Source organism: Panthera pardus, unplaced genomic scaffold (assembly GCF_024362965.1).
Source record: "Panthera pardus isolate Hobbes unplaced genomic scaffold, ASM2436296v1 HiC_scaffold_5, whole genome shotgun sequence".
In the NCBI taxonomy this organism is placed as follows: domain Eukaryota; kingdom Metazoa; phylum Chordata; class Mammalia; order Carnivora; family Felidae; genus Panthera; species Panthera pardus.
In genome coordinates, this window is record NW_026526980.1 from 12,244,691 (window position 1) to 12,263,199 (window position 18,509).

At 39.9% G+C, this 18,509-nt stretch overlaps 2 protein-coding genes across 2 annotated transcripts in view; one reads left to right on the forward strand and one right to left on the reverse strand.

The window, feature by feature from the left end:
* The window catches only part of LOC109255541 (acyl-coenzyme A synthetase ACSM4, mitochondrial), a 20,336-nt gene continuing 1,827 nt past the window's right edge, over nucleotides 1–18,509 (forward strand). The window contains exons 1-11 of the mRNA XM_019430312.2: nucleotides 1–236; nucleotides 2,518–2,728; nucleotides 6,047–6,254; nucleotides 10,335–10,478; nucleotides 11,376–11,532; nucleotides 13,373–13,452; nucleotides 14,892–15,015; nucleotides 15,743–15,823; nucleotides 15,956–16,057; nucleotides 16,523–16,650; nucleotides 16,749–16,848. Of these exons, the coding sequence (XP_019285857.1) occupies nucleotides 39–236; nucleotides 2,518–2,728; nucleotides 6,047–6,254; nucleotides 10,335–10,478; nucleotides 11,376–11,532; nucleotides 13,373–13,452; nucleotides 14,892–15,015; nucleotides 15,743–15,823; nucleotides 15,956–16,057; nucleotides 16,523–16,650; nucleotides 16,749–16,848 (1,533 nt within the window). The 5' untranslated portion in view covers nucleotides 1–38. The remainder of the gene's footprint in view (nucleotides 237–2,517; nucleotides 2,729–6,046; nucleotides 6,255–10,334; nucleotides 10,479–11,375; nucleotides 11,533–13,372; nucleotides 13,453–14,891; nucleotides 15,016–15,742; nucleotides 15,824–15,955; nucleotides 16,058–16,522; nucleotides 16,651–16,748; nucleotides 16,849–18,509) is intronic.
* THUMPD1 (THUMP domain containing 1) overlaps nucleotides 17,755–18,509 on the reverse strand; it is an 11,443-nt gene continuing 10,688 nt past the window's right edge. The window contains exon 5 of the mRNA XM_019430311.2: nucleotides 17,755–18,483. The gene's annotated coding sequence lies outside the window, so the exon portion shown is untranslated. The remainder of the gene's footprint in view (nucleotides 18,484–18,509) is intronic.

Sequence of the window (18,509 nt, forward strand, 5' to 3'; positions counted from 1 at the left end):
TCCACATCCATATCAGTTGACAAAGCCCTTTGGAAATCATGATTTTTTTCCGCTATCAGATGTTCAGATTCATTTGGCTTGCCAAGCCAACTGGCCGGTACCTTCACAAAGATCACCAGCTTTGGGCACCTCTGACTCTTGCTGACTTTGAAGCCATAAATCGCTGTGAGAGATCATTGCCTAAAAACTTTAACTTTGCTGGGGATGTGCTGGACCAGTGGTCCCAAAAAGAAAAGGTATGACACGATAGGCTTCTATTGGATGCTTGGCATCCACCTATGTCTCAGCCTTCCATTTCCCTGTTCTGTGGTCAATTTGTCACTCTTAATTCAGTTCTTTCATCCCTCTGGGTCTCCTTTGTTTGTTTTCCACTTGCTCTTCTCTCTCCCCAGGGAAGATCTTTGATCCTCAACTCCACATACTGTCTTCCTCTGGATCTTCCTCAGACCCCCTCATGGTAGTTACTCACAGAGCCCTGCCTTTTTTCCTTCATTTTCTCTTTTCTTTCATTTCCTTCAGCAGCTCATTGCTCTCCGTTCATCTGTTCAGGCTAGCTACAGATTTATGGAAAGAACAGTAATTTGAGCTTTGGTTTAATAATAATAGTCATTTGCAAGGACCTGTGCCTCAAAAGATGCAGATACTAGATATACAAAATATTAAATAACATTGAATCAATCTTTCCTATTAAATTAAGGGGAAAGTCTACCTTTAAGTCCATTACATCTTTAACAGCTCTTTTACACTCGTTAAACTCTCTTTTGAACAGAAAGAGCAGATAGAAGTTGAATATCTCTAGACAAAATTTAAGGGCATAGTTTATTTTCAATATATTTATTTTTCAGTAACCTATTTTTAGCAAGCAGTACTGGTTTTACCAATAATAACCAAACACATTTTCCTTCTTAAGTAAATGTATACAAGTAAAAAGGAGTGAATGTAAAGAAAAATACAAAGAACAATAGCACAGGTGTAAACAGATCTGACAAAAGTAGTGATACTCACATGACTAAAGATTAAGAAATACTGACCTATATTATTTCACCAAATCCCCATCACCATGCTGGGGGATTGCAAATAAGGAAGTTAACCTCATAGAAGTTAAGTTCCTTATCCAAGGTCACCAGTCCCAAGAGTACATGAGTCAGACCCTAATCTTACACCCACAGGGTAGGGATTATGATACAATATAAGACAGTCATCTGGCATCTGAGCACAATGCTGTGGGAACACAGAGAAGTCAGAGAAGAGAAGAGGAGGCTGAGAAAGGCTTCAGAGAGGAAGTGAAATTGAAATTGAATTTTGAAATACTTTTTTTAAATTTTTTAAATTTTTTTAATTTATTTTTGAGACAGAGAGAGACAGGGGAGGGGCAGACAGAGAGGGAGACACAGAATCTGAAGCAGGCTCCAGGCTCTGAGCTGCCAGCACAGAGCCCGACGAGGGGCTTGAACTCACGGAGTGTGAGATCATGACCTGAGCCGAAGTCAGACACTTAACCGACTGAGCCACCCAGGTGCCCCGATTTTGAAATATTTTCTAACCAGAGAAGGTAAAAAGAGAGTTCCAGAAAAGGGAAGAAAAGAGGAGTAATTTTTTTTTTTGGTAATTCACAAAGTGAAGAGGTTTTTCAGTATAGACAGTGCATTTTGTAGAATCATAGGAGAAGTCTCCTTCAAAAATCCATCAGTTGATGAGCCTCCCCCAAAGGCCCACCATCCTATTTGTTGTTTTCTCTGAAAACCATCCCTCAGCCTTTTGGGTAAAAAAAAAAAAAAGATGTTGGATACCTGGGTGATTCAGTTGGTTAAGTATCTGCCTCTTGATTTCAGCTCAGGTCATGATCTCAGTGTCATGAGATTGAGCCCCAAATCAGGCTCCATGCTGAGTGTGGAACCTGCTTGATTCTCTCTCCCCCTCTCTCTGCCACTCCCCCCAGTCATGTGGGCACACGTGTGTGTGCTCTCTCTAAAAGATAGATAGATAGATAGATAGATAGATAGATAGATAGAAAAAGATGCTTTGTTCCTAATCAACCTTAGTACAACCATTGGGGTTATTTGGATGGCACAGAATCTATTTTAAGCAAGAAAGAAATTTATTGGACATAGGAGTGCTCACAAAAATGGGTTGCAAGCTGGACAGTCAGTTTCAGCAAGAACAGGAACTAGGATAGCTCCCTGGATATATAGAAGCACCAAGAGCTCATACACAGATTTTGTTTCAACTCTATTCTATCTTTTTGTTCTTCTCAGAAAACTCAAAATCAGGGACAGAAGGTCTGATTCACCCAACATAGGTCACATGTCTCTCACTGGTGGGTGGACAATTACCCTGATGGGTTGTCTCACCTAAGCTATATTCAATAGGAGAGGAGTAGGTCCTCCAATGACAAACTAGGGTGCTGTTACCAGAATCCACCAGCACAAGTGCTGACAAGAAGTAATGGCAGATGTCCCATCTATTTGGTGGACCAGTCATATAAGCCTTCTCTCTTTCCCATGTGGCCATGGCCAGACAGGAGAGAGACCAGACAACCCAGCCCTATGGTGGGTGAATGGCAAAGGGGCTGAGGTGAAATGGAGCTTTGAAGAACTGGGCTCCTTGTCCCGAAAAGCTGCCAACGTGCTCATCAAGCCCTGTGGCCTAAAGAGAGGAGACCGAGTGGCTGTGATTCTGCCCCGTATCCCAGAGTGGTGGCTTATAAACGTGGCTTGTATGCGAACAGGTCAGTGCCAATATTTAACATTTCTAAATCATGCAGAAACAGAGAGAGACTGACATTTGAGGTTTTTCTGAATTGTTAGTTCCAACTGAAGCTATGCTTACAGAGAACAGAGAAAGAAGAGTTAAGATGAAGAGGAACCATGATGTAATAATAATAACAACTATTTTAAGAGGTGGGTATTGCTAAAAAAAAGAAAGAAAGAAAGAAAGAAAGAAAGAAAGAAAGAAAGAAAGAAAGAAAGAAAGAAAAAGAAAGAAAGGAAGGAAGAAAGAAAGAAAAGAAAAGAAAAAAGAGGTGGGTATTATTGTGATGCCCATTTTGCAAAAGAGGAAACTGAGGTTCAGAGAGTTTAAGAAGCTTGTCCAAAGGTACACAGCTAGAAAGCTATGCAATTGGGATTTAAACAAAAACTCTATCAAAGCAAATGTGGACACTAATGCCTTTTCGCAGAGCTGGTTATGATGTATTTAGCCAGATAGTCCTGAATTTACTTTCTTGAATATATTTGGATTCTCCCAGATTTGAAAACACTAAAGGAAGAAAAAGCATTTTAGAATACAAGGACTTATAAGAATACGACTGCAGATCCCAGTTGGAAAACCTCTGCCTCTTTCCAGGCAAAAAGATTAATGTATTCAATGACACATTTTCTATAAAAATAATAATTTATATTTTACCCCAAATAAAAATTCTAGAATTTTTTTTTCCACTCTAGGACAGAGGTCGGCAAAAACCGTGGCCTACAGGTTGGCCATCTATTTTGGTAGATAAAGCTTTAAAGTTGTAACGGCATGCAGCCATGCTCCTTCATCTGCATATTGTCTACAGCTCTTTTTGCTCTACAACAGCAGAATTGCTAACGGAGACAGAGATGGGATGGTCCACAAAGCCTAAAATATTTACTACCTGGTGCTTTACTGAAAAAGTTTCCAGTACCTACTGTAGAGCATGACACAATGTCTATAAATCAACTAAAGGTAAATAAAAATACTGGGGCACCTGGGTGGCTCAGTCGATTGAACATCTGACTATTGATTTGAGCTCAGGTCAAGATCTCATGGTTGTCAGACCAAGCCCCATGTCAGGCTCTGCACTGGGTATAGAGCCTGCTTAAGATTCTGTCTCTCCCTCTGCCCCTCTTCCCTGCTCACACCCCACCCCCAAATAAATCAAGAAACATTTTTAAAAAGTAAGAATATTAAAGGATATAATACGTAGAGAACACAAGATCTTTGCTACAATATCATTAACAAGAGAAAAAAATTGGAAACAACTACATAGAAATGATTAAATCAAGTTTAATAGAAGTGTTTATTGCTAGTTGAAATTATGATACCTCAAACTTGATGGGATATCATTAAAAAGATAATTACAAGGATTTCACCATGGTATTAGAAATGCTCTTAATTATCAATTTAAATTTTATAAAAGCAATATATAAAGTACTTTTTGTATGTAGTATAAAAAGGAACTTGGAAATGTGAAACCAATTGCATGTTGGAAGGAGATTAAAAGTGGTTTGTCATTAAAAATGTACTTAATATTATTTAACATAATTTAAGCAATTTGTGAAATGTCAAGATTAAAAACAAACCCCTAGGCCAAATTATCAAAAACATTCAGTTAATTAAGTGTTAAGCAGCACCTAAGGATTGTTTTCTAATTCAGAATTATTTCTAATTCATAATTCTAATTCAGAATTATTAAATCTTCTGAGTGAATATTGAGATACTTGTATTGCACCTAATGTGGCAAAATATTTCACTTTTGCTAGAATGCTAAACTCTGAAATCCACCAGAAGAGAACGTTTCCTTAACCCCCATGCTATGCACTGAACACATTCATGTCAAAAATCTACCAAGAGTACTAATAATTTCTGAGCCATTAAGAACAAGTGTTTGCAAAATAAATAATCTTATATTTTTACATAGAGTGCACTATCTGAGGTCCTGTAAGGTATCTCCTTGATTAACTTCCTTATTGTCATATATTTATTCATTTTCTCAAGAGGAGAATGACACATGAGAGCTTTTAAAATATATTCAATGAATAAAGTCTCTTTCTAGGAATTCAAGTCCACTTCTTCCCATTTAGCTGACTTAGGAAACTCACCAAGAAATAAGTAGTCTGCTATACAGTACAGGTCTGGGGAGTCCAGTAAATGTATCTTTGAATCCTGGTTGCCACTTACAGACTCTGTGACTCTTGGGCTAGTTGTCGTCTATACACTGGGATTGGTTTTAAGTGAGATAGCGGAGCCCTAATAAGTGCTCAGTGGCTGTTTGTAATGCTTTACATACACTTTCTTTTCCTTCACTGATTCACTTTAGAAAGCAAACCACCTTCCCTCTGCTTTTCATCTAATTCTCCTATATATGTCCTTCTCATAAGGAACTGCTACTTTAAAATCAGGTCCATCTCAGGCCAGTGTTTAGAATGAAGTGAAGAGGTGGGATAAACTAAACGTTGCCAAAGGAGTGCCAAAGGAGTGTAGACAAACTTTGATGATCCCAGACCACTGAGAAGACCCAGGTTTGAGGGCTGACTCTGCCCCTCACTGGCTATGACTCAATCTCACATTCCATCAAATGTCAACAACTGCATGGACCTACACGGCTTTTTAGAACAGTGGTCTCCAGGCTCTTCTGATTGCACCAACTATCAATAAAAATATTTGGGACACACATCCTCCCATCTGGATATAATATTTATATTGTTCTTCTGTACTAATATAGCATGCATGTTATAAAATATATACAAAAATGAGATTAAAACAAAGAATTCTAATATCTCAATAAAATTTTTTAATTCTAATTTTTCTTCTTATCCTCAGTGGGTTACCCTGCAACTCTCACTTTGGAGACCACTGGTTCAGAGGACCAAGACAATGTTCATTAAAATATGTTATGAGCTGTAAAGTGCTATTTAAGTATTATATAATAATGAAGCAAATGTTTCACAAAAATGTGACGCCATTATAATGCCTACTATATGCCAGACACTTACTACTATTTTCCCTCATTTTTCAGATAAGGAAAGGAAGGCACAGAGAGATCAAGTAACATGTTCAAGGTCACAAAGCTAGTAAGTTGCAAGGACAGAATTAGACCCAGGGACTATCAGAATCTAAAGCCAGTGCTCTAATGATCTCCCAGTGACCAAGGTCCTGTAGGATGTCCCTGCGGACCGAGACAAGGGTAACTAAAGGCTATAATCCACAACTCCTCTCTACCAAGCACAGAGCCTATTTCAACAGTCTACAATCTTACCTGATGGACAAGAGTTCTGCTCAGCTCAGGGCCCTCTCTCCTTCCCAGGGCTGGTCTTCATGCCAGGAACAACCCAGCTGACAGCAAAAGACATTCTCTATCGGCTGCGAGCATCCAAAGCCAAGTGTGTTGTGGTCAGTGAGGAGGTGGTCCCAGCAGTGGAGTCCATCATGTCAGAGTGTCCTGACTTAAAGACCAAACTCCTGGTGTCTCCACACAGCCAGAATGGGTGGCTCAGCTTCCAGGAATTATTTCAGTGAGTATTTTCCCCCGCCTCAACTGCAGTACCAGCAATGACACCAATTACAACTATATCTCGGAGTCTCCTTGCCTCAAGGACTCAGCAATACTATCACTCGATCCAGACCCCTTCTCATAAAAGAATCACCTAATATGGGGTGCCTGGGTGGCTCAGTTGGTTGGGCGGCCGACTTCAGCTCAGGTCATGATCTCTCACTCTGTGAGTCTGAGCCTTGCATCGGGCTCTGTGCTGACAGCTCAGAGCCTGGCGCCTGCTTCCGATTCTGTGTCTCCCTCTCTCTCTGCCCCTCCCCTGCTGGCTCTCTGTCTCTTTCTCAAATAATAAGCATTAACATTTTTTTTTTAAAGAATCACCTAATAAAATATTCTTAAGCACAGAAGAAAAGATGTAGCTCTGCCTCCATTTCCCTACCTCCTACTGTGGCTTGTTATGAGTATACTGCATGGCTTGGACTTAGCCTAATCCTAGATCACCTCTCCCACTACTCTCCCTGCCTTGATTCCCTCTGGCCACCCTTTAATTCCTCAAACATGCCCCACTTCAGGGCCTTTGTATCCGCTGTTTCTTCTGCCTGAAATGCTTTTCCAACGTCCTCTTCACAGCTGACTCCTTCCTGTCAGATTTTAGCGTGAATGTTTTATTCTCAGTGAGATTGTCTCTGACCACCCTATCTACAGAATTCCAAACCACTCTATCACATCATCCTATTTTCTTCATAGCAGTCATTACTATCTGAATATTGTGTCCAGTCATTTTTCCCTTATCTACTGTGTTTTTATCCTCTGCAATAGGGGTTGGCAAAATAGGGCCCATGGGCCAATTCTGGCTCAGCACCTGTTTTTGTAAATCTTATAAGAACTGAGTAGAGTAGTTGCAACAGAGACCATATGGCCCACAAATTCTAAGATATTTGCTGCATGGCCCTTTATAGAAAATGTTTGCCAAACTCTGCCCTAAACTGTAAGCTCCAAGAAGACAGGGGCACTGTTTATCTGCTTGGTTGATCACTCTATCTCCAGTTCTGGCCATACAGGTGATACTTAATAAATATTTGCTGAATGAATGAATGAACAAAACAGATCACTGAACCTTGGTTTTACTCATATGTAAAACAGGGATAATTATACTGCACATATCTCAAGTGTTGTTTTGGGGATAAAATAAGCTAATATGTGAGAAAGTACTTCCTCAACTATAAAAAAAAAAGAATAGAATGTTAATTAATGGTATTATCCTTCAAAGAGCTATTAAATCCAATATTTTTAAAAAATTCTTCCAGAGAAGCTTAAAGAAAGAAGACATGAATAGGGCAGTGGTGTGTGTTTGTGTTTTTGCTGAAATGAAATTTTATCCTACTAATAAATGCAAACCAAATTCCTGTTATTAGTCAATCCCAAAATTCTCTCCCAAGGGCTATGCCAATGAATCCTGTTTGTGTCTTTTATAAGCTATGTACCCTGGGATAAGTCAAGTAACATCTCTGAAACTGTCTCTTATCCAAAGAATGGGGATAAGGATAGTATCTACTTCACTGGGTTGTAAAAGAATTAAATGTGATGAAGCATGTGAAGTGTTTAGTATAAAGCCTGGCACATAGTAATCACTCCACAAATATTATAGTAATTATAATTACTCATATTATTTTCAGTTAATAAAGTCATTCGGCAGTGTAGTGATTCCCTAAGGTAATAGCACCCAGATTATTGGAATATGCATCTCCGTCAGTAAAATATTTTTAACACTCCCACAATACATGCATATTAATTTATAAATCATATACATGTGTTTTTGGTTATTATACAAATACCAAAAATAAATACTTTAAATAATAAATACACGAATGCATATAATTTGAAGTCCTCTTAGTTTCTTCCCCATCTCGGGTATCTTATATACCCTTAACGGCAAGCACCCCTACTTCACAGGTCCCTGCCCTGACCAACTCTGCAATGTGCCATTGAGTCCCTTAAAGGTGCCCAAAAAATCAGAAGAAAAAGGACTTTGAATTCACTGAGAAGCAAGATATCCCAAAATTTAGTGGCATAAAGCAACATTTTATTTTCTCAAGATTCTATAGGTCAGGGGCGCCTGGGTGGCGCAGTTGGTTAAGCGTCCGACTTCAGCCAGGTCACGATCTCACGGTCTGTGAGTTCGAGCCCCGCGTCAGGCTCTGGGCTGATGGCTCGGAGCCTGGAGCCTGTTTCCGATTCTGTGTCTCCCTCTCTCTCTGCCCCTCCCCCGTTCATGCTCTGTCTCTCTCTGTCCCAAAAATAAATAAAAAACGTTGGGAAAAAAATTAAAAAAAAAAAAAAAAAAGATTCTGTAGGTCAGAAGTCCACGCAGGGGCACCTGGCTGGCTCAGGTGGTTAAACGTCCAACTTCGGCTCAGGTCATGATTTCACAGTTTGTGGGTTTGAGCCCCACATCAGGCTCTCTGCTGACAGCTCAGAGCCTGGAGCCTGGAGCCTGCTTCAGATTCTGTGTCTCCCTCTGTCCCTGCCCCTCCCTCTCTCACACTCTGTGTCTCTCTCTCTCTTTCAAAAATAAATAAACATTAAAAAAAAAAAAGTTCACGCAGGCCTCAGCAGAGGCAGCTTATCCTTCTCCATATCAGCTTGACTGAAGCTCAAGGACCCAAGGGGGTTCACTCACAAGTCTGAGGCTCTGGTGTTGGCTATTGGCTGAAGCACCTCACTTGTCCCACACATGCCCTCTCTCTCCAGGAGGAGGGTCTGGACGTTTTCCTATGGTGGCTGCATCCCCCCACCCCCGCCCCAGTGAAAGTGAAAACTACCAAGCCTCTTAAGACCTAGGCTGAGAAGTCAAAGAAATTCTGCCACACTCTGTCAATCAAAATTAGTCATAAGGCTACCCCAGATTCAAGGAGACAGGACATAGGCTCCACTCCTCAGTGAGGGAATGGCATTCTTGTGCAGGGTGGGAAGGAAATGTTGGAGCTGTCTGTGCAGATAATCTTACACAGATACTGTTATTATCTATTCATAGAATGCTCTTGGCTTTAGTAATAGGAGACCCAACTATAAGTGGCTTAAACAACACAAACTATTTTATTCTATGACAAGTAAGAAGTACAGAGATAGAGCCGAATGAGAGTTGGTTATTCAGGAGTTTGATGAAATTAGCATGAACCCAGATTCATTCATCTTTCCATCATGCCATCCTCAGTGTGTCTGCTAATCCCTCCTGTGATCCCAACATGGCTAGGGTTGTCCCAGACATAATGTGCTTTCACAACAATATCCGAAGTCCAGAAAACTAGATAGGTGGGGTGAGGAAAGGCAGCATCCCTTCCTCATGACTCTTTAAAATAAGGAAACGTTTTCCATAAAGCCTTTAAATCTCATTGACCATAACTGCAACAGGTACCCATCCCTAAATCAGTCTCTGGCACAAGAATTAGCATGATTGGCTTAGGATAATCAAGATTCACCCCCTAGAGCTATATAAGGAACAGTCTCCCCTGCCTGATACCTGAACAAAATCAGAGTTTTATCAGTGCAAGGAAGAAGAATGGGATGCTATATGGTAAGAAGCTGTGTCTGTCAGCGATATTGAAGATGCTGAACAAAAAGTATTAAAAAGTTTGATTCAAATGCCAAAAGATCTTCCTTTAAATCATAAAAACTCTTGAAATGTTAATAAAAATTCACAAAGATTCACTGATTTTTGAAAAAATCATAGATTAAAAGAAGCACTGAGAGAAAAAGTTTAAATACATATCCTTTTGCCATTGATTTTGAAAGTCTCTTGGTTATCTATGTGACCTATACAAAGGTGGCACTTAAAAAAACAGACAAGTGAGTTGTTAAAGCTTAGTACTTATCTACAAAGTCCCTTTAAGATTTCTTGAGAATTTCCTCTCAAGGAGGCTTTGGATTAGGTTTTGTTCTATTAACTGTTTCCTGGTATCAAGAAGATATAGATATAGATATAGATATATATATATATAGATATAGATATATAGATATATATATATATATATGCAAATATATATAGAGAGAGATAAACTGGTCTGCCACCTTCAGCCACTATGTTGGGATCCATATTTTACAGATCTGCCTCTGAAGAGCACAGCTGTGTAGAAACAGGAAGTCAAGAACCAGTGGCCATTTATTTCACCAGTGGGACCACAGGTGCTCCCAAGATGGCCCAGCACTCTCAGAGCAGCCTTGGAATTGGGTACACCCTTTGTGGAAGGTAGGGAGGAAAACTGTTTTTGTTAAATTCTCCCCTGAGCCGCCCACATGTGTATCCAACTGAGCTGACACCACCACTTGGAGGGTTATTGGATTTCTCCAATATAATGTCTACAAAACAGAATCCTTGATGCCCCTGCCCAACCCTAGCTCAGTAAATGGCACCATCTCACCAACTGATCAAGCAAGAACTTATGGATTAAACAGGCAATGGGAATTAGGGAGTGCACTTGTGATGAGCACAGAGTGATGTACAGGAATCACCCTTGGCCACATCTCGATAACCGTATGTCTGGCTCCTTCTCATTGCCAGAGAAGCTCACTCACCCAGAAAGGCCTTCCTAGATATCTTAAAGCTATCACATTACTTGTTTTATTTTCCTCAGAGCACTTATCACTATTTGATATTATGATACTGATCTATACTCATTCATTTTATTGTGTGCTTGTTAGCTATCTGTCTTGCTGAAGTAAGAGCAGATATCTCGTCTATCTCACTATGCTAGGCAGAACAGTGCCTAGCATATATTGACACAATAAATATTTGTTGCATCAATGAACAAACCTAGAATATTGTGCCAAACCCAGCCTCCCTATTTTCATATTACCTAGGATTCTGAAGAAGTTCTCTAACAAAATAACAAAAGTGGGAGGTAGAATAATAGCTCATCCTGCCTTCGGGCTTCTTTTGATCTTTCTCTGTAGCCCCTGATGTTCTGGTCAGTTCTCAAAGACACCAGTTTGTTTGCTTTCCTGTTTTGTTTTTGTTTGTTTTGCTTTTTGTTTTGTGGGATTTCTTTCTTTCTTTAGCTTTGTTTTGGGTTTTTGTTTTTTTTTTTTGTTTGTTTGTTTTGTTTTGTTTTGTTTTTTGGTCTTGTTGCTTCTCCATATCACTTAGGTATTGGCTAGACCTGAAGTCCTCAGATATCATATGGAACATGTCTGACACTGGCTGGATCAAGGCTGCCATTGGCAGTGTGTTTTCATCCTGGCTTCAGGGAGCGTGTGTCTTTGTACATCGGATGGCCCAGTTTGACACTGACACTTTCTTAGATGTAAGTCATGACTTCTAGCTACATCTCTTCCTTGTCTCCTCCAAAACTACAGAGAAATGATTCTTCAGAATATAGTTTCCTGGGCTTGTGGAAAGAATTCCTTTTTAAGAACTGAAGTCTCCAGGGACTTGGCCTTTGAATGTAGTTAACAGAGAGGAAACACCCACAACACTCTCAGGCATAAAATCCACTCTTGTGCTTCAAACTGTTCAGGATTTCTAATGTCCCACTGAGCATGAGATTCTAAGTAACAGATTAGAAGTCTCAAGTCCAAACAAATCTTTGGTTTCTGACTCAGTGAAACAAAAACAATAGGTGATAAATCCCAAACCCTGTGTAGAGAAGACTAAAAGGTGGAGTCCCCTTTCTCCCAGAGCAGCTCCTTCCATTCTCCCCTCACCCTGAGCTTCTCACTTTGTGAATTCTCAGAACCCAATATTTGTCTTGAAATCAGGCATGTCCCTCCTTTTCAGCCAGAGACAGCTAAATTGAGGTATCAGATTGCTCTCATTTCTTTAGCCTTTAGAAAGATGTGATTCAGGCCAATTATTTTTCACCCATGAAAAATCAATTATGTTTAACAAAATACATGTTATTAAACAAACACCACACCTGTGTGAATAAAAGCTCTACTCACCCTGTTATTTTGCTAACTGGTCTGACGAGATGGCTTGAGGGTCTTAACAGAAATGCTGGGTAGCATAAGAACTAGGATCTCTCCATCAGGCTAATAAAGTGTCCTAAGTAGATAAACTAAGTTTGCAGTTCTGAAACCTGCATTTTTAAAAATAGGAATAATAATTTTAGTAAAATATTAAATATTGTATAGTATTTAAGATACATATTATACTTACTTTAATCAATTTATTTAACATTATATTAAGACATAGTCACGCTAGTAATATGTTAATAATATTAATGTATTCTTATATTATTAATCTATATTATTTAACGTATTAAATAAGTTGATTAAAATAAGAATATTCTTATTTTACAAAGATAGTGTGTATTTTAAAACACACACAAACACACAAAGATGTGTGTATTTTAAGTGCTCTAAAAACTTTACGCTATTCTTAGGTATGAGCACTTACACCTATTAAGAATAGTTGGAATCCAGGGAGCAAGTACACATAGTAGAGATGTTCACTTACAGATCAAAAGTTTTTCATGATCCAGATAGACTAGAAATATGTCTTGAAAGCCTTCTCTCAAATGTTTAAGTTTAATACAAACTGTCAATTTATCACTTGGCATAGTCGAACCTCTCTAGAAACAGGAAATCTAAAACGTGAGTATCTCTCTAGATTTAACCTGCCTATGTCATTATTTTTCTTTAAGGAGCTAGAGGGAAAATGAGCCCAGCAAATCTGGGCCTGGAAAATGACTTATGCATTTAATCAATCCACTCAAAAGGACTGGTATCTTTTATAGAAACAGTATTGGGAAAGTTTTGGTAGGTTAGCTCACATCTAGGGTGAGTACTGTGCAGGAATATATGGGCAGGAGGTTTCAAAATTCCACCATGAAAGGTAATTTGCACCCCTGAGGTAGAATCAACCAGTTCCTACTTTGGGGTTGGTCTCAAATTCGACAATTTACTTTTTGTTGAATTTGATTGTGTGTGTCTATTACTGTAACATATATGTATTCTTCCCAATAATTGGAAGTTTCCAACGGACATCCAGTCACTAGTGACAATAAATATTTGCTTTCTTATGCCTAGTAGTGATCATGAGATGAAAACATGCTAATGATAGATGTTGAGGGGTTGCAGACATCAGCTCTGGTTGTGGCCTCTAATGAACCACTTCTGAAACTGTCTTTCTCCATCATCCAGACGCTCACCACTTATCCCATCACGACCCTGTGCAGCGCTCCCACCGTGTACCGGATGCTTGTGCAAAAAGACCTTAAGAGGTACTTGGGCAGAAATCTCCATTTGAACCACAAACAAAAGCTATAGTCCCGCATCACCCCTTCTCAGCGCAGGATAGCCCAGGTTTCCTCAGTCTTGCCACTAGTGACATTTGGACTGAATAGTTCTGTGTTGTCGGGAACTGTCCTGTGCACTGTAGGATGTTGAGCAACATTCTGCCTGGCTTCCACCTACTGGATGCCAGTAGAACCTCCCTCGCAACCATCAAAACTGTCTTCAGATATTGCCTAATCACTTCCCAGTTGCCCCTAAGGATAGCCTCTAGGGGCAACTGAACATTTTCCCAGGGACAACCAGAACCCTGAAGGCTGAACACCAACCTCCCTCCCCAAAATACAGCTGCATTCATATTGTCTTGAAGAGAAGCTAATGAAGTCTTATGACTTGAATATTATAATCAATTTATCCAAATCATCTGAACACCTAGTGGACTTGCAATGCATATTTACTTCACTAATACAAATTGAGTACCTGAAGGAAAAGAGAAAGGAAGAGAGAAATAATTTAAGTAGTATAGGCTCACCCATCCTCTGCACCCTCAAGGTGCATGCCCAGAAGAGAGAGTGCTATGAAACAGAATAAAGCAGATATGAATGTAAGCATCTTGCTCACATTTCAAGAGTAGTTCAGGGCTTTCCAGGATTATTTTGAATAGGCACAACTCCTGTCCTCCCCATTGGACACCTCAATGCACCGGAGCTGGGCTATTCCAGACTTCCTCACTTGAGAAAGTGGGCAGTAGAGTAGTAAGGCCAGTGGTTAACTGACCAAGCTCCAAAACCAAACAAGTAGGGCTCCACTATTTACTGATAGTGTGACCTCAGACACTCCAGATGACCTTACTAAGTCTCCTTAACTCCATCCACAAGAGAGGATTAAGGGCTGCCTCATGCGGTTGTGGAGAGAATTCAGGGAAATGGCCTACTTGGTGAGATACTTGACAAATGGTAAGTGCAGGGTAGTCAATTCAGCCCTTTATTATAGGTAAGGCCTGGAACAACCTCTTTATATTCTCTCAGCCTCAAGTTCCTGATCTGTATAATAAGGATGTGAGGATTATGAGAATGCTCCTAAAGCCCTCACAGCATAGTAGGTTCTTAATTAATGTTAGCTGTTTTATCACTTGGCCCATAATAAGCACTTAAGATCATTACTGGTATTTTCTCCTACCTTCTCCTCTCCTTTAATGATCTGCTAAAATGCAAGCTCTGTCAGGAAATTTTATTTGAATTACTAACATGCCCCACACACCTACAACCATGTCTGACAAGATAGTAGGTGCTCAAAAATATTTGCTGACTGAACTTTCCTACTACTTGTCTTTCCTAGCTCATTTGCTTGTTGCTAGAACATACTAATAATGTTTTAGTGAAAGCCACTCAGACTTCTCCCATCAAAGACCCTATATCTGTGTCTACAGATATAAATTCAAGAAGCTACGGCACTGCTTGACAGGAGGGGAGCCACTCAACCCCGAGGTGCTGGAACAGTGGAAGGCACAAACTGGACTGGAACTGTATGAGGGCTACGGACAGACAGAAGTGGTATGTTTAATGGGCAGTTTCGGTTTAGCATATTGGGAACATTTCAACCCCAGACTGAGCCCCTGAAGAGTCCCCTTGGTGTTCTAAATTTTTATGGAATTTCCCAGGATACCTTACCTTGCAAGTAACCACCAAAACCTCTGAATTGCCCAATTAGGTTTGGCTAGAGGGGAATTAGGATTATTCCTTCCAGTCTTCCTGCCTTCTCCCCATGCTGGAGAAGTCTCAAAGGTGTTAGGGGTCAGAGAGGGTCAGATTTGAGCAGCTCATCTTCTCAGCAACACTGAGGACCCCACAGAGCCCCAGTGGGGAATTTATCCCAAGGTGCACTAAGGGGTATCCTTAGTCTAAGGAGTAGTTTTCAAAGTGTGGTCCTCAAATCAGCAGCATCAGCTGCACGTGGAAATTTGGTAGCAATTCAAATTCTCAGACACCCCACCTGGCCAGACCTACTGAATCAGAAACTCTGAGATGGTGCCTGGAAATCTGTGCTTGAAAAATGAATGCTTCAGGTGACTCTGGTACACGCTTATGTTTGAGAAGCACTGATCTAAGATAATGTGCATGTGTGTATGTGTACGTGTGTGTGTGTGTGTGTGTGTGTGTGTGTGTGTGTGTATAACTGGGAAAATCAGTCAATACTGAGTCTTATGTTTTCTTGTCATGATATAAATAGCTACAGAAATTGAATTTTTACATCCTTATATAAAACATGTTCTCTCAACAGGGAATAATTTGTGCCAATCAGAAAGGACAAGAAATTAAACCGGGCTCAATGGGCAAAGGAGTACAACCCTATGATGTCCAGGTCAGTAATATCTGTTTCAATAAGGAAGAAACGTTTTACAGTTTTCTACTAGTCATTGTACAACTATTTATAACCTGTTTTCACACTGTAAAAAAACAAATTTAGCAACCTAAATTGTTTCTTTCATTCTAGATTATAGATGAAAATGGCAACGTCCTACCACCTGGCAAAGAAGGGGAAATTGCCCTCAGACTACAGACTACACGGCCTTTCTGTTTCTTCTCTGAATATGTGGTACAAGAATGTAAAATAGGCTAGTCACACTTTAATAGAAAAGGTGGTACAGGGAATCATACAGACTTGGGTCCAAATTTCATATCCATCACGTGTTGCTGTGTCAATTTGGGCAAGTCACAAAATCCAAGTCTATTTCATCAACTGCAAAATGGGGAGAATATCATCTATCTCCTAGGAGTTGTGCAAAGATTAAATTCTATGTGTAAGAAACCAGTTGTAGTGAGTGTCCTCAGAAAACACAACTAGGCAGGCTGCAGAGGGCAGGGAGGGAGTGATAGGGAGTGGTAGAGGTGGAAGAGGGGTTTACTTTTTATTATATTCTTGAATCTTTTGTATTCTACACTAGGAATTACATTTCTTTAAATTAATTTATTTTAGAAATAGAAGGCACAATGTACAAGTCATTCCATGGGTGCCATAGCCCTTTGTCTATTCTGACCAAGAGTCATCTTTGATTTCTAGGACAATCCAGAGAAAACTGCTGCCACGATAAGAGGGAATTTTTATGTCACTGGAGACAGAGGAGTGATGGACAGTGATGGGTTTTTCTGGTTTGTTGGTAGAGCTGATGATGTCATCATATCCTCTGGGTTTGTATATTTGCTACTCTTACTCTTAGGAAGTAATTGATTGTCAGGGGAGATCTATTGGGTGGTGTAGTGACCAAGGGCTTCTTTTCCTCTTCCAGGTACCGTATTGGGCCATTTGAAGTGGAGAGTGCACTAATCGAGCACCCAGCAGTTGTTGAATCAGCTGTTGTCAGTAGTCCAGATCCAATCAGAGGAGAGGTAGAGTGAATGTCATTACTGTAGCAATTTCATATTCTCAAGTTCTATCCATTTGACCATGTTAAGGAGTGACTCAGGAGTAGTCATGTACTTCTTATTATGAAGCACATGTGCCAAAAATGTATACTAGACAATCAACTTTACAAATGAGTTGCATCTCAAAGGGGATGTATTAGCATTCTTTTAGAGGCAAATGACAGAAACTCAACTCAAACTGACTTAAGTTTTTAAAAAAAGGAATTTACTGGCTCACACATAAGTGAGGTCTTCAGGTACAACTACATCCAAGGGTTCATGTGAAGTTAGCAAAACCGTTTCTCTCCATCTCTTGGCTGTTGTGCTTTAGGTTGGTTCCATTCGGAAAGGTTCTTCCTACTTGACAGCAACCACTCCAAATGCACACAGCTTAACAACCAGGAAAAGAGACAGCTCCCTTTCCACCAGTTTCAAGCAACTCCCAGAATAATATTTGCCTATCTTAGATCACATATCCAACCAACGTGGTCCAGGGAATGGTATATGCTCCCTGGCCAGACCTGGATCATATGCCGGTCACTGGAGGTAGGAGTTAGTGTCAACACCACTAGAGAGAGAAGTTAGGGTAATGCTCTGTACGAAACTCAGGGTACTGTTACTAAAAGAGGAAGAGATGCTACAGAAGAAAAAACAGCAGATTCTACTGTATGTACTATTGTCACGGAAATCAAAATACATTTCATTACAGGAACAACGCAAATAGGATGTTGTGGCCAGGTTCCCAAACAAGTCCCACAAGCCTACTTTCAACCTATTAAAGGGAATCTGGGGAATGACAGGAATAATCTTAGGTTTAGGAGGAAGCCATGTAGTATGAAAGGGAGACTTTTCCTTTCCTTGAGGAAATTTCTAACAAAGTAGCAAAATTTCAAAATCAGTTTCTGTATCAGCATCCTCCCACATCTCTTTCTCTACTGCCATTCATATAACTGTGACCCTCTGCAGTGACTCTATGGATCCCACACTCAAACCTCTTGTACCACTTCCCCATTCAATGAATTCCATTCTTCAAAGTATTTTCCTCCTGCTACCATAGTCTCAATAGAGCTGATTTCAGGTGAACATTAGAAGTAAATACCAACTGGATCAATGTAGGAATAGTTAACAATTTATACTTAACTAACTTCAATAATTAATTAGTTTTGCACGGTATTCCAAAGAGAAGCAAAAAAAAAAATATTCAGAGGTAGACGAATCCTTCCTGAGAGTTCATCCCCCAGCATACAAAATCCTTCCACTAAGCCTCCCAAACCCCTTTCAAACTGTATTCTCTGGGAACTCCATTTGTCCCCCCTACTGCACGTTTCTAACAGTGTAGGTTTGAAATAAGTAGTTATCGGTAAATCAAGGATTGCCTATCAGGATTAGTCTGACTGAAATGTCAAATACATGTGGACATGTAAATAAAACTCAACCTTTACCCTTAATGAAACACTGCACTCCTCACACTCAGAATCCATTTGTCTGGAATTAGATCTCAAAACCTCATTTGTAATCCAAGCTCTGTTCAGAGGTGATCTCTGGATTTGCATTCATCACTCAAGCTCCTGTTGATTACAAGTACCTGTGTTCAGCATTGGTTCCAAACTCTTGATATGTCTGAAAAACAAACATCAATATAAATG